Genomic DNA, 14,947 nt, shown 5'->3' on the forward strand with positions numbered 1-14,947 from the left:
TCCAGGTGAAAAGGAAAACAGTCTGAAGACAGATGATTACGGACGTGACCTCTCTTCTGTGCAAACGCTACTCACCAAACAGGTGAGTGCTAGTGCTGCTTCTACCCTGTAAGTGATGGAGAGAAAAAGGGAACTCTTCTGCAGTGCACAAGGATCTGGTATTTACATTTGAAATGTATGCAGGATATTTGAATGGTTAAATAAAAATACAATCAAAAACATTGTGGTTTTTTTAATGCTTCAGGAAACTTTTGACGCTGGACTTCAGGCTTTCCAGCAGGAGGGAATTGCAAACATCACTGCTCTGAAAGACCAGCTGCTAGCAGCCAAACACATCCAATCAAAGGCCATTGAGGCTCGGCACGCTTCCTTGATGAAACGCTGGAATCAGCTACTTGCTAATTCTGCTGCCAGGAAAAAGAAACTCTTGGAGGCCCAGGAGCATTTCAGGAAGGTGAGTGGCTGAATCACGGGGCTGCAAAGGTCTAATTGTTCTCTTTGGAAAAAACACACAATGCTTGCAACTTCTGCAGCTTTTTCATTTGCAGCTAGTGATTATGGAGATCCTGAAGACTTGTCGTAAAAATTTGAGACATTTGCAAGAAATAAGTAATAAAGGCAAACCATCACTGATGCATGTTAATTCCAGATCAACTCATACAGAATATTTGCATTACTGTGTAACTGAACTGAGCAACTGGATTGTTTCTTCTTTTCAAGGTTGAGGATCTGTTCCTGACTTTTGCAAAGAAGGCGTCTGCCTTCAACAGTTGGTTTGAGAATGCTGAAGAGGACCTGACAGATCCTGTGCGCTGTAACTCGCTGGAAGAAATCAAAGCACTGCGAGAAGCTCATGATGCTTTCCGTTCTTCGCTTAGTTCTGCCCAAGCTGACTTCAACCAGCTGGCAGAGCTTGATCGCCAGATCAAGAGCTTCCGGGTGGCCTCCAACCCATATACTTGGTTTACTATGGAGGCTCTTGAAGAAACCTGGAGGAACCTGCAGAAAATTATTAAGGCAAGTCAGAGAGAGAGAGACTCTTTTCGTAGTTTATGACCTTTCAAGTCTTCCCTGGAAGTTGTCCTCCAGGATAATCAGTACAAGACTTTGTCACTGTACTACACATGGACATATCTCAAAATTTGGAAGCAAAGAACAATTTCCATTAGCTATATACTTGCGCAATTGTTTGTCACTGTGCTACACATGGACATATCTCAAAATTTGGGAGCAAAGAAAAATTTCCATTAGCTATATACTTGCGCAATTATTCAGTTGTTTTCATGGTCTTCCATTTGTCGTCTTTCAAAAGACAAAGCACATCCCTCACTTCCCAACTATAAAATAAGTGTAATGTCTGTGCTCAAGACTTCAGAAGGAATGTTCTGTTTCTTCATCTTTGATTTTGTCTGGATACTCAGGGCACTCTCTGAGCACTCAGCCTTGTTTTGGAGCTTCAGAACTGTGCTGGTATGCACCTCTTAGGTTTTGTTTTTACTGCAGGATGAGGACAATCACATTATTTCTCTGTTTGAAAATATTTCTCAGGAACGCGAATTGGAGCTGCAGAAGGAACAGCGAAGGCAGGAAGAAAATGACAAATTGCGCCAGGAGTTTGCTCAGCACGCTAATGCTTTCCATCAGTGGATTCAGGAGACCAGGTATAGTTTGTCTTCTCAGGAGATGCCCGTAGAGAATTCCTTGGCTAAGATTTGTATCCATCCTACACCTCTTTGGTCTTAAGTCGTAAATGTCTCCTACTGAAAATCAGCCATTCGGGACCTGTTCACTTCCTGCAGTTGGGATTTGAGGGAGACCCTGTTAGCTGCAGGGACGAGGGAAGCCCGGAAACACCAGATTTAAAAATTACTGCTTCTGAATTCATTTTCCTGCAGTGATTCCAGTTATCCAGGACTTCACTCATCTCCAGTCATTCCTGAACTAGTCTGCAGTACAGCTGGGGGTGGGGAGCAGAGAGCTCGGAGCAGACTGAGGTGCCAGTGGTGTTCCCGTTAGTGCTCCGTTTGTATTGAACAGTGTATTGGAGATCTCACCAGAACTTCAGTAGAGAAAGAAGCTGCGAAAAAAGCTTAAGACCACTTTGTAATCACTTACCCGGGGTGCTGTCTAATAATATCCTTGCCTAGGGAGAGGGAGAAAAGATTTAACAACTGCATTAGGAATAAAAAAAATCTCAAGGTCGAGAATTGCAGTGACCTGAAGAGCGTGTTTGTAGAACACAGAGGTGAGCGTGCTCAGAGAGGGCTGTCAGCCAGTTCTGACACACTCGGGTTGTGGTTCCGAGGAGGTGAGTTCTGTTTTCATGTAATCCTGTGATTCTCTGTCTCTGTGTGTTTACAAATAGTTCTGTATGTGTCTTCATGAAATAATGAAATATAAATACGATTTTTAACTTTTTGATGTTTGCTTCCCACCCAAATCTCTGTCCCTCTCTTACTGTCTTGTCTCTGTCCTGCTGCCTGATGTTTGGATCTTCACATTCTACAGGACTTACCTGCTAGATGGGTTAGTATTGAATTTTATATCTTTAAACATGTGGTGATGTGTTCTGCTCTGTCTGTGTGTGTTCTTCTGTCATTAAACTGCTTGTGAAGGCTGCGCTGGAACCCCTTTTATTTGAAAAGAGCAATCGGTGGCTGAGGTGTACAGGCACAGGAACAAGATTGTAGGGTAGATTAAGGATAAACCAGAGGAAACATAACAATTAGTCAAAAGCAGAAGGAATTAGCAATGGGTAGCCACTGGCATACATGGAAGTCCTGACTCTTGTTCTTGCTTCCCTGAGGGCTTGCACAAGAAAAGGCTCTTAATCAATGTGAGAACATGGAAGTCTGCCCTTGGAAAACAGCTGACATTCCTAGTTTTCCAGCATTCAGAGACTTGCTTAGTGAAATAAACTTTATTATAACTGTTCTCAGAACAAGTAAAGCTTCAAAGCGTTGACCCTTTTTGGTAAGGAGAAGGGAAGATGCCTATGAAGAAGCTTTACTGAAATTACTTCTCTTAAAATTCTGTAGTACACAAATATGAGCTGCCCGGTTTTTAATCTGCAGCATAGCCATGCCCCACAGATTATATCCTGTATGGGAATAAGCAAAACCTTCCCGCACGAACCCACAAACTTTCCCTGGATTTGCAGGCAGTTGGACTCCTGCAGTTTTACATCCACTTTGTGTCCATGGGAATAGCTCCTGGACATTTGTCAAGAAGAGGAAAGGAACTAATAACATCTTCTCAGTATCTTCAGACTGACAAACCCTCTGAGCGTGTGTCTGTCCATTTGAATTTCTTCAGTATTAAAAGTCTGCAGCACAATGGAAGCTTTGTAATAAGACCGACTGTAAAATGCCAACAAACAGCGAATGGGCCTGTGTCAGCCCCGTGCGAAGGGCTGGGGGGAGGCAGGGGCCATTCCAGAGAAAGCTTTTCATAATAAAAGGGTGGAATCTTTGCAGATAACTGTGCTTCTGATTTGCTCTGTAATGATCGCAGTGTCTTGTGTTCTGCTGTTCCTGACAGATAAAGATAATTTGCCCCATTTTTGTTGTACGGTTTAATGGAGCCGAGCGGATTTTCCTGGAACGGATGCTGAATCTCTGCTCCGTTGTAAAGCCGTGTTGGAGATTAGTTCTGGAATCCACGAACGAGCAGACAGAAAGGAGCCATTTAGTAAAAGACGTAGGGTCAGAGTTCGAGATCACCATGCCGAGCTCTTTTGTTGAACAAATTACCAGAAGGCTGCTGATATGCCAGGCGGAGTTTGTTCTTAATTCTGCGTGAATGGATTAAAAACGCAGATTTAGCTCAGAGGGGCATTGGCTGTGCTCAGCCTTCCTGGGCAAGAGGGAAGGCAGAGCTTCAGCAAAGTTTCGAGATCAGAGTTGCTGTGCGTACACCTTGCTTTTCAGTGTGCTGTAGCTGCGTGTGTGCGCCCAGCGCTGCCTGGAGGAGGTTTTCTTTGGGGAGGGGAGAGAGAAGAATCTGGAGTTTAGGAAGAGGAACACCTTTAAAGAATCTCTAAATGAGTTACCTGCAAGACTTCAATTTGTCTCTTAGTGAGACTCAATGTTTTGTGACTTACATGAAAATAATAACATTGGTTTTGTGTATGTGCAACCAGCATTTGAATAATTTTCCTTCGTTAAGTACTTGCTTGTGTTTGGTGCAAGGTGGTGCTGGCTTGGAGTGTGGCTCCGCTGCAGTGCCCGTGTTTCGGTGTGTTCTTTCCTCTGTTCTTTCTTTCTTTCTTCCTTCCTTTTTGGAATTTACTTGGTTTCTTTTCTTTGACTAGCATAGCGTATCGTCGTGTCATTCGTGTCTATCAGTATGAAGTTGGGGATGATCTATCTGGAAGGTTTTTTCCTCTTTTTTTCTTACCTCACTTTGGTTTTCAAGTGCACTCTTTAATTCCAAGGCTCGCTTTCCTTCCAACTAACCTTCACGGCTTAGAGATGCTTGGAGGTTTGTTTCCCTGTTGACTTTTGCCTTTCCATGGTTGGTTCCCAGCTTCCCGCTCAGGGTTCTGGGCGTGCGCTTCGTGAGCCTTAACCCTGCGGTGGGCAACGTTTGGTGCATTCTCATTGCTACAGAGTGATTCAGGGCTTGAAATCCCCGCCTCGGGGGCCTCAACAGCACGCAGGAGGACACATTTCAATAGGGATAAAAACCTGGTTTTAGTGACTGAAATACCAGTGACTTAAGTTCTAGAGACTTAAATGCCACAGAGTCAGAGGAGGGGACAGGGAACCTGCACAGCGCCCAGCCTCGCTGTCCTGCGCAGGGAACGCTCACCACCTGTGGGGAGGACAGGGATTCTTAAACGCTGCTGCTTGAAGGTGGCTTAGGATCCTGGGGAGAAAAGCAGCTTCCAGAGACTTCCTGTAGCTAGTCCGTGTGAAGTAGTGGCCCCAGTGGTGACCTGTACATGCTGGCCGGGGGGCTGCTGCGTGCCCAGCAGCTCAGCGTGGACTCCGACTGAGAGGAGCGGCCGTGCCGCAGCTTCTCTGGGCGCAGGATGGGAGAGGTGGGGCGGGAAAGGCAACTGTCCACCAGCCACGGCTGTGTAGCAGAGGTCTGTAGTTGTCTGCAGGTTACCCCGTGTTAAGATAACTTTTAACCCAAACCAGTAGTTTTCAAGGTCGTTTTTCCCCCCTTTTATCCCCATGTCCCATAGCCCTGTAGCGCTCCTGTGCCTCCTGGCAGTGAATCACCTGCAGTGTGTGTGCGTGTGCTGGGCACGGGGGAGCGGGGGAACTGCACTGACTTCTAACTTCATTAGGTCCAGTAAGGCGGGTGCTTTGGACCTGGCATGAAGTGTTGCTGCTGATTGTGTTGCCTTTCAAATGGGGCTAGAAATTAACTTATCGAGCAAGATGAACACCTCAGTCTGAAATAGGATGAGTCAGAATAAACACAACACAAAAAGTGTTCAGATAACTACAGGAGAATACTACTGCTGTAAGGATTTTTGATTTCAAGGAAGGACTGTTAATTTCAAGCCCCACCTGCGGTTTTTAATGGGGTAAGTGCGTTCTCTCACTGTGATTCTGTGTTTAGGTCGTGTATGGTGGAGGAATCGGGAACACTGGAATCGCAGCTGGAAGCGACTAAAGTAAGCAATGCTCACCTGTTGCTAATGCACCTTTCCCATGGGAATGGAAACACACATCGTTGTATGGCAAAAATCTTAATTGATTTCACACATTTTGAGTAATGAGGAGACTTCTGGGATTATCTGTTTACATAGCTGATGTCTGCTTACATCCCAAGCCATTAAACAGCACTCTGATGTATCTTCCTTTCTGTTATTTTTCTAAATGAGTGGGGGAGGTCAGAGAGGAGACAGTATTTTCAGCATGTTTCCTAATAGTTGTTTTTTCTCTCAAGAACTGGTTTGTAGGCGCTGTTGGTTTCCAGTATTGTGCATGAAGAGGAACATTGTTTTGAATGCTAGTTTACAAATCCCAGTATATGTATCTATAATCCCAGCAGAAAGAGTATAACCCTTCCTCCCCTGCCAGCCTGTGTTCTAACTTTTTAAGGGGTTTTTTGCGCTCCTTGATTTTCTCCTCTTTGCTCCCTCCCAACAGCGCAAGCACCAGGAGATCCGAGCGATGAGGAGCCAGCTGAAGAAGATAGAGGACCTTGGAGCAGCCATGGAAGAGGCGCTGATCTTGGACAACAAATACACGGAGCACAGCACCGTGGGGCTGGCACAGCAGTGGGACCAGCTCGACCAGCTGGGGATGAGGATGCAGCACAACCTGGAGCAGCAGATTCAGGCTCGGTATTACCTACGCCCTGTGCTGTGTAGTGTGTCTGACCTGAGGGGATAAAAGATACGAGACACATCTGCTTGTGGCTGAAAACTAACCTTGCACAGTCTGTGCTAACGAGTCTCTCCTGTGCTCTGAGGGATGGGAGTAGTGAGCTTGTAAATCCCACCTCCTCCTGCTCTCTTGAGAGGATGAAGATGGCAGTTGGGGAAATAGTTCCTGTTGGCTACTAGCAATGACGAGATCTCAGAGGAATTGATTTAATCGGTTGGGCTGTGGTGATGTGTTGTTTGCTCACTTGTCCTCACCTTTGCTGCAGACGCTGGCTTGGAGCCGACGGGCTCCAGCAGAGGGGTGCAGTTCGGGAACTGTTCACGAGCTTTGCTTCTTCCTTTTCAGAAACACAACCGGAGTCACCGAGGAGGCCCTGAAGGAGTTCAGCATGATGTTCAAGTGAGTCGCGGGGAACGCGTGCCAGAGGAATGCTTGGGAGAGATTTCTGGCACGTGGATGGCTCCTGTTCACAGGATTCTCTGAGCGATCTGTTTGTAGCTCCCCTGTTGTCTGCCCGGTTCTGTGCTGAGCTGCTCCGATCTCTGCCAGATGGCAGGAGCGTCCGGAGACACCCGCTGCTGGCTGGGTGCAGCTGCAGCCACGCGAGAGCCTCTCCTGGGCACACACGCTCATGGGCAGAGTGGTGTAGGAACTGAGAGCGCTAGTGAATTCCCGCTGGGAACACAGCCCTTTTCTGGATGCCTTTTAAGCAAAGATTTTTGTCCTTACATTTTATGTATATGAACTATTTACTGATTGGAGCTCATTGTCCAGAATAGCGGGCTAGTTCTAATCTGTTCTAGTTTTCAGCCCACTTCCCCGCCTGCAGTACTCAGCAACTGACACTTAAAAACATGGGGTTTGTTTTTGTTTTTAGGCACTTTGACAAGGACAAATCTGGACGACTTAACCACCAGGAGTTTAAGTCCTGCTTGCGCTCTCTCGGCTATGACCTGCCAATGGTTGAGGAAGGAGAGCCAGACCCAGAGTTTGAGTCTATCCTGGACACTGTAGATCCCAACAGGTACCTGGGTTGGACCTTTTATTTTTATATTGCAAAATATTGTCTCGGTATGCTTTGGGAGGTTGGCTGGAAGGTCTCTCACAGGCTGAGAGCTTTGCTTTCTTCTGTTGTGGAGCGGCCATGATTGTTTGCACAACAATTTATGAGAGTCTTTATGAAGGTAAGACTGACATTTGCAAAGAAGAAACTCACTCTAGAAGTGACCTGGTGTTGACAGTGTCTCCTGTGTTGAGACTTCCATTCCTCCCAGAGAAGTTAAAGCCCCTCCAGGGGGTACGGCAGCGCTGGGCTCTGGCTATCAATGGGCAGGTGTTCACAGGCTGTTTCCCCGGCAGGGATGGACACGTCTCGCTGCAGGAGTACATGGCGTTCATGATCAGCAGGGAAACGGAGAACGTGAAATCCAGCGAGGAGATAGAGAGCGCTTTCCGTGCCCTCAGCTCCGAAGGGAAGCCCTACGTGACCAAGGAGGAGCTCTACCAAGTGAGTACTGGTTGTGGCCCGCCGCCGAGGAGCAGATTGAGGGCTTTTTGTTCAAAGGTTGTTAACTACAGTGACATGAACCTCCAAGCAGCTAGCACTGGTCTTTGTTGAGTCAGTTCTGCACCTGCAGAGGTTTCCTCTGCAGCAAACACAGAAATGATGGTAACAGCCCTGCCTCCCCAGCTGCTTTCTTGGCTCTATACAGGAAGAGGAAAAGCTTTGACTGCCAAAGAACTGCTCAGGTTGAGTAAAACAAGAGCTACTCCAGGGCTTGGAAAGGGAGAGCATTCACTGTGTCTGCCCTCAGAAACTCGGGCTCTCATCGTTTGGGAGACTAGAGGGAGATGTTTCTCCAGAGAGCAATTCAAAGGAGAAACTTAAGCCTATAAGCTCAGACAATATGAACATCTCCTCCCTCTCGTGGCCCTGCCCAGACAGCAAGTTTTTCCTGTCTGAATCCCACCAGCTGGCAGAGAAATAAAGAGGTTGCGCTTCTTCCTCGTATCACTTACCCGTTCTGTCTTCTCTTTGGTGGGAAGACTCAGGTCAGACCTTCCAGCCCTTAAACAAATAGTGCGAACAGCCAGACATTTCCCTGCTGGGCGCAGTTCTGCTGCTCTGGCTTCTGCTCTGAGCTGTGTGCCCCTGGGAGGGGGAGGGCTGCTTGCCAGAGCCCCACAGTGCCCGTCCCCACCTCTGCGCTGTCTTTGTCTTTCAGAACCTGACCCGGGAACAAGCCGATTACTGCATTTCACACATGAAGCCCTACATGGACGGCAAGGGCAGAGAACTTCCTTCTGCCTACGACTACATAGAATTTACACGTTCACTCTTTGTGAATTGATCTAAAACACTAGAACCAAAAGAAAGATGCAAAGAACATGCTCACGTTTGCTGACGATAGCTCTGCATGTGTCTCTCTTTGTGCTCTACAATAATCAATGTTACTTTATGATGTAACCTTAAACCGCTTAGCTTCAAACTCTTAGGGGAAACAAACATATTGCCGTGTGCTTCAATAAAGTTACTGGTCGAACCACATCACCTTGTGTTTAATGGCCAAGTGAAAAATTAACTGTTAAGTGGATGGAACTTTGGCTGTCACAGTTACGTGTGTTTTACAGGCCAACGCTGTGGAAGAGGTGAGTGCAAAACTTCCTGGAGTAGTGACAAGCTTCACGCAGGGGGTTGTGTTGCTGCCTCAGTCTGTGATCTCACTTGCCAGCTGCTCCAGATGATTCAGTTCCCTGGCTCCTTGCTCCGTGAGGTCAGAACTCAGCTGCCAGACTTTGACTGTACCAGCAGCATCCCCTGCTGCCAGGAGCCCAGTTTGCTTCACGTTAAACTCCAGACAGTACACGGGGCACTCGCCCATGGCCTGCTTTAGGGAAACGGCGGGCTTCTGCGAGCTCTTCTCAAAGTCAAACAGGTGCACGTCTCCTGTAAAACAGAAAGATTTATTGCAGCTTTACGGTAGCAGACTGTATTTAACAGCAGATGAGTATCTACTTAGTCTGGAATGACAGAGTTGTTCTTTTTAACCTGCTTCCCCCTCCCTCTGGTGGTGTCCAGGCTGTGACAGGTAGCTGACATCACTGCGAGGCAGCACAGAGTGATTCTGCCCTCAGGCACCTGAAACCAGCTTGCCAAATTCTGATACATCACCATTCCTTAACTCAAAAAGCTTTGGGTAATTTTCTAAAGTAAAAAGTTATTGTTTTAAACCGTTAGCTCTAGAAGTAAATGTCAGAAACAAGGAAGCTGGACATCAGTTTCAGCCACAGTAATCCTGCCAGGTGATACCCCGGGAATCGCTGTAGCAACAGAAATAAAGATCTGATCCAAGGTGAAAAATTACTGACGGAAGTCGTCTTGTGAGAGTTAGAAATGACTCTGTTGTACTCATTACACCGTACAACCAACAGTCATTGTTCTCTGCTTCAGGGAAGTGCTCATCAGTACAACTGACTTGTACTAATACCCAGCACAATCCTAATTTTATGTCTGAGAATAAGCACCTACAGTTACTTGCCTTCTCCAGACGCAGCTGCGAAGACCAGTGGTCGAACTGGAGACCAGCGTACGCAGAAGAGGTATTTCTCTGATAACTGGAGAGAAAGGAGGGGCTGTGTCTGCAACATGGAGTGCAGGTGAACCTGTCCATCAGTCCCACAGCTCAGAAAGAGGTTCCTGGGGGAGGGAGGAAGCAAAAAAGAACTTTATAGGCTTCACTGCTAAAGATACCGAACAAAAGTCACTGAAGGAGCATAATCTTAGACAATAGTGCTGCTTTGCAAAGGTCTCAATGTGCTTCCCAGAAGCAGCGATTTCCAGGCTGCACCTTGGGCCCTAGAGACACTCCTGTGTTACTGCCCTTAATTACATTAATGAGGGTTTGTGTTGTGCACCAGGGTTGGTGGTGGGCGTGGGCCAGAGATGCCTGAGAACTGCTGATCCAGAGACAGGCATTGTTAGGGTCGTGTTTGTCTCATGCAAATTAAATGCAAACCTGGGCTGTCAGCATGTTTCACAGAAATGTGGCTTGGGGCCTCTTCCACGGGTGGTGGGTGAATGCAGGCAGAGACACGAGCTTCTAATTTAAATTCAGGCAGCTGCTAGTAAGACGTGTGATGGGCAGATCACTTAAGCACTGATAAATGACTTGTTCAGTTCCTTTGCTTGACTTTAAACTTCTTTTTAACGTTAACATCGAGGATGGTGTAAGGAAGGTGCTCATGTTCTACCTGGCCTGAGTGCACGCGCTCCTTCAGGTTACTCCTGTTGCACCCACACGCAGCATATTCAAGTGGGCAGCTTCGCCAGAGCCAAGGAACATTTCTTCTCCTGCGACAGGAAGTTACTTATCAAGTTCCCAATGCCAGGCGACCCTTTTTTTGGAACTTGTGCACACACAGCCTGGGGGTTATCTGAGAAAGGCAGTGATTGTGTCCAACATCCAGCGCCAGTGTCAGCTCACAGCACTTGCCTGTGGAAGGGCGAGCAGCTCACGGAGTACACCAGCCCGCCATGCGGGGAGAAGGCGAGCTCAGCCGGGGCCCGGAGGGGAACAGAACTGCCTGTCCGATGGAGCGCCAGCGTCTCTGCTGCAGTGGAGCACTTCAGGGAATAGCCGCCTTCCACACCGACAACGAACACTCGGGGATCGAAGTGTGAGAAGGAGAGCGAGGTCACACCCACGGCTGCCTCTCCCTGGGTGAACTGGGAGAAAAAAGAGAAAAGCTGTTGAGAGCTGGGGCTCCAGTGAAACACGTGCGGTTGGAGCAGCACGAAGCAGCCTGCCAGGGACCCAGCAAGCTGTTCACTGCACAACTCACACCAGCTGCGATGTTTGTAGCACTGCAACATCCTCCTACAAGGGGAGTCATGGGAACAAGCAAGTTCTCCATCCCTGCAGCTGCTCTTCAGAGCCTGGCAAAAACCTCAGCTGCTGCCAGACTTCCAAGGAGAGATTTCAGTACAGGAAAGGTGATGGGGATCAAAGGTTAGTGCGTATGTTCAAAAGGGGCTTTTCCTGGCCCTCTGCAGGGGAAGGGCGAGCTCTGCCACGTGGGCTCCTGAGTTAAGAGTGTTTTTGTCCATCAGCCCTCTCTGACCTAAAAAAAATTCAGCTGAGAACTGCGGGGGATCTGCTGAGCCACCAAGGCAAATCCTTCGGCCAAGGCCAGCCGACCGTCTCGCTTCTCCCTCCACACCAGGATCTTTCCGTCCGTCGACACGCTCAACAGCCGGGAGTGGTTCCCGTGCTTGGCGTCAGGTAACCAGTTGACCTGTTCCAAATGCCATGAGGTTACGACAAGGGGACTGTCACAACTGCCAAGCCCCCCCTCAGCAGCCTGTGGTCCCCTGACCTGCCAAGACAACACGGGAGCAGAGCCGAATTCTGTCTTGCAGTTCCTGTGGTTCACCTGCCACTGCTTTTGAGATGTATTTACAGAACTTTTCACCCAGCCAAAACCAGCAGCATTTTCCCAACTGTCCTATCAGAAAATACAGACTGCCAGAGTCACAGTGCCGCAGAAGGACAGGAACCACTAGGAAGCCAGACTGCATGACAAGTTGTGACCCTTTGTGTAGCTGTAAGCTTCCCACTAAGGATCAGGGATACTTTGTTGGCTTCATCTGCATCGATGAACAGTTACAGCCTACAGGCCTTCTTCATTTATCCTGAACTGAGAAGCTATTTTTACTTTCAAGTGTCTGGATTATCAAATGCATGTTCGGTAGTTAGACCTGGGGAAAAAACAGCCAACCAACCATAAGCACTGGAATGTAGCAGCCTGTCTGCCCACTTCAGGTAAAGCACCAGTGAGGTGAATATGAACTGAAAGTATGAAACGGAGCAATGGCAGCGCTCGCCTGCCCCAGCCATGTCTGCTGGAGATGTTCTGTTACCTGATAGACTGGATCGGTGTGAGTGTCGTCTGTCATCCCCGTACTCCACATCACGGGGTCTTCTCTTCTGCTGGTATCCCACACCACCAGCTCCCCGCTGAAAAGGCCACCTGAAAGTACAAACATAGAACATCTGAGGTCTAACAGCTCGTAAAAACTGGACAAACAAAACTCCGGCGGAAACAGGCCCGTCAGCTCCATCCAGGGCACAGCCAGCTCTGGGGTCAGAGAATACAGCTCTTCCCATTTATATCCGGGGCTGAATTTCCTTCTGTCATCTCTCTGAGGAGATGGTAGCAAGGCAGATGTCACTGAAAAATCAGCAAGTCCCATTTGAGAAACAACAGTGTGCTTACTGATGTTGGTGAGCATTGGTTCCTCAGTCTGAGGAGCTGCAACACCGTGACTTCCGTGAGAAATCCTAGGCTGAGCTGAGAGGGATAGAGGAAAAAAAAAAAAATCCAAGCTGAAGGAAAAAAGGGTCTATTTCAGATAGAATCTAAAGTGAGAGCAACCTACCAGCTATCAGTGACGGCCGGGAGGGGTGGAAAGCCAGGCACATGACAGAACTGGGAACATCCACCACCAGGTCAGGGCACTGCGGATTCAACCCTCTTCTGTCCAGGTTCCAGGTACAAACGTAGGATTCTTCTGTGCTCCAGTCCCCATTGCCCAATCTGAAGAAGAGAAAGCTGCGTCTTGCCTTGTCTGTTCCGCGGAGAGTCCCGTCTAGCAGAGCTCTGTACGCCCCACGCATCATTTACATGTGGCTTTGAAGGAAAACTGAAGTGAAGGGATCATGAGGGGATGAAACTTCTCTGCAGGCTGGTATCTACACAGTGCGTGCCAGCGTACGCACAGAACACAGCGCCTGCAAGTAAATCTCAGACGTGAGTCACTATGCCAAGCTCTACTAACCATTCCAATAACCTAATGGGCGCACACAGAAATTGATGAGTATTTGGGAGTAAAAATCCAAGGAGACCAAATCGCTGCTGATTTGCAAACTGGCTGAGGTGCAAGCCACATTTACTCTAAACAAGCCCTCAAAGATCCAGGGTCTGAGACTACACAGTGAGGAAATATCTCACCTGCAGGACTGACAGGGGCTGAAAACACTGACTCTTGCCTGGCCTGAGATAAGCAGCGTGATTTGAAGTCCAGGTGCCTCACCAAGAACTCAGAACATTCTTCACAACCACCAAGTGCTGCTGATGACCCTGCACAAATCATGCCGCGCACCCCAGCCCCAGAGATTTCAATCCAGTCCTACGCCCATCGTACTTGTTCGCCACAAGTGGCTCATGATTTTGTTCTTCAGGATGCTAAAAGACACCTGCCACTCTGCTTCCTTTGTTATTTCTGTTTCATTCATCCCACGCTTAGCAAAGTGTCACCTGTATTCTGTCACTAGCACCACCCCGACCTGTGTGCTGTCCCCTCTTGCTACAAGGAGACGATACAGTGGACAGCGATGGACAGAACAGTGAGGGGGCAGGACAGGAAACTATGAATTTGAGCCCAACTTTTACTGCCTTTATTTGATGCTCTTAATTCTTTTAGGGGAAGAGACATGATCAAATAGAAGGAGCAATTTATCATCCAACGGTTAGTTGATCTGTGAAACTCCTTCTTAAAGGATGTTTACACAGATTCACAGAGACTGTATAAGTGCGTGGAAGGGAATTCTGCCGAGGGTGACCACAGACATACAAACCACGTTCTAATCTGAAAACAGCTGCAGACTGGGGAAGCAGGAACTAGTACTATACAAACAGGTTTGCCCTGTTTTACTCTCCCCAACGCATTCACTGATGGATACCCTTTTAGCTGGGGCTTTTAATCTAAGGAAATGGTAGTGGAATGAAAAAGGAATCTGGGGTGCAGTAGGGCACAGAAAGGAGAGGCTGCTCCAGACATTCATTGGATTAAATAAAAGTTCTGTCCAACCCTCATTTCAGAAATTATTAAATGGGTGTTAGCACATGTCGGTGGTGTCACATGCACACGTAAATGGGTGCCAAGAGACCACGTTAGAACAACATGATCTGAAGTGAAGATAAGCACATACTTCCAAACTCACCTACGTATGTTTGCAAGTGCAGCTGATCTTTACATTTTCTTTTCAAACAGAGTCTATCTAGAAACAAATCACTAGGATGATCTGTATCCATTTTTGGGGCAGGGGGAAAGATAGAAGAAATAAAAGCCATAATTTAAGACTACGCTGAGATTTTGTTTCTTTTAATATGAATTATTTAACTTGCATAAGGGGTATATATGTCTAGTTTATTACTGCAGAGAAAGTGAACATGTCTAAAGCTCAAGTCAGGTGAGTTGTCAGATCACCCACATTTGCGCTCTCAGTCCCTTCAGATACTCACCGGCCATACGAACATGCAACAACAGATCCAGTCGCATTCCAAGAGACGCTGGTAACCTGCAGCTTTTGAGCCTGAGCCTCTGGGTATGACAACGTATGCAAACACAACACCTGGAAGAAATCAAATTCAAGCACTGAAGCAATAATCTCCAAACACAAGAAATGAGATCTGTGCACATCCCCGCACACAATCGTGTGATTACAGCACAGGCTTCCCCCTGTCCAAGCAGCACACAAATACACGTGAAAAAGTTGTTGAATTTCTGCTGGGAAAAAAAATCCACAAAACATGAC

The 14,947-nt window shown here is 47.5% G+C and overlaps 2 protein-coding genes across 6 annotated transcripts in view; one reads left to right on the plus strand and one right to left on the minus strand.

Moving 5' to 3' along the window:
- SPTAN1 (spectrin, alpha, non-erythrocytic 1) overlaps window positions 1-8,898 on the plus strand; it is a 40,756-nt gene extending 31,858 nt beyond the window's left edge. For 4 of the 5 annotated variants that reach the window (XM_010087670.1, XM_010087671.1, XM_010087672.1 and 1 more), the window contains 11 exons: window positions 6-82; window positions 245-454; window positions 721-1,017; window positions 1,549-1,661; window positions 2,509-2,526; window positions 5,578-5,632; window positions 6,111-6,307; window positions 6,696-6,749; window positions 7,228-7,374; window positions 7,710-7,857; window positions 8,576-8,898. In XM_010087670.1, the coding sequence (XP_010085972.1) occupies window positions 6-82; window positions 245-454; window positions 721-1,017; window positions 1,549-1,661; window positions 2,509-2,526; window positions 5,578-5,632; window positions 6,111-6,307; window positions 6,696-6,749; window positions 7,228-7,374; window positions 7,710-7,857; window positions 8,576-8,701 (1,442 nt within the window). In that variant the 3' untranslated portion in view covers window positions 8,702-8,898. Of the gene's footprint in view, window positions 1-5; window positions 83-244; window positions 455-720; window positions 1,018-1,548; window positions 1,662-2,508; window positions 2,527-4,312; window positions 4,376-5,577; window positions 5,633-6,110; window positions 6,308-6,695; window positions 6,750-7,227; window positions 7,375-7,709; window positions 7,858-8,575 lie in introns of all 5 variants that reach the window. The other variant, XM_010087669.1, reaches the window with a different exon arrangement.
- A 160-nt stretch (window positions 8,899-9,058) lies between these two features.
- The window catches only part of WDR34 (WD repeat domain 34), a gene marked incomplete at its 5' end in the record, with an annotated part of 6,754 nt that continues 865 nt past the window's right edge, over window positions 9,059-14,947 (minus strand). The window contains 7 exon segments of the mRNA XM_010087675.1: window positions 9,059-9,297; window positions 9,890-10,047; window positions 10,844-11,076; window positions 11,472-11,645; window positions 12,271-12,380; window positions 12,790-12,947; window positions 14,655-14,764. Coding sequence (XP_010085977.1) covers window positions 9,059-9,297; window positions 9,890-10,047; window positions 10,844-11,076; window positions 11,472-11,645; window positions 12,271-12,380; window positions 12,790-12,947; window positions 14,655-14,764 — 1,182 coding nt within the window.

Source organism: Pterocles gutturalis, unplaced genomic scaffold (genome assembly GCF_000699245.1).
Source record: "Pterocles gutturalis isolate BGI_N339 unplaced genomic scaffold, ASM69924v1 scaffold23016, whole genome shotgun sequence".
Lineage (NCBI taxonomy): Eukaryota > Metazoa > Chordata > Aves > Pterocliformes > Pteroclidae > Pterocles > Pterocles gutturalis.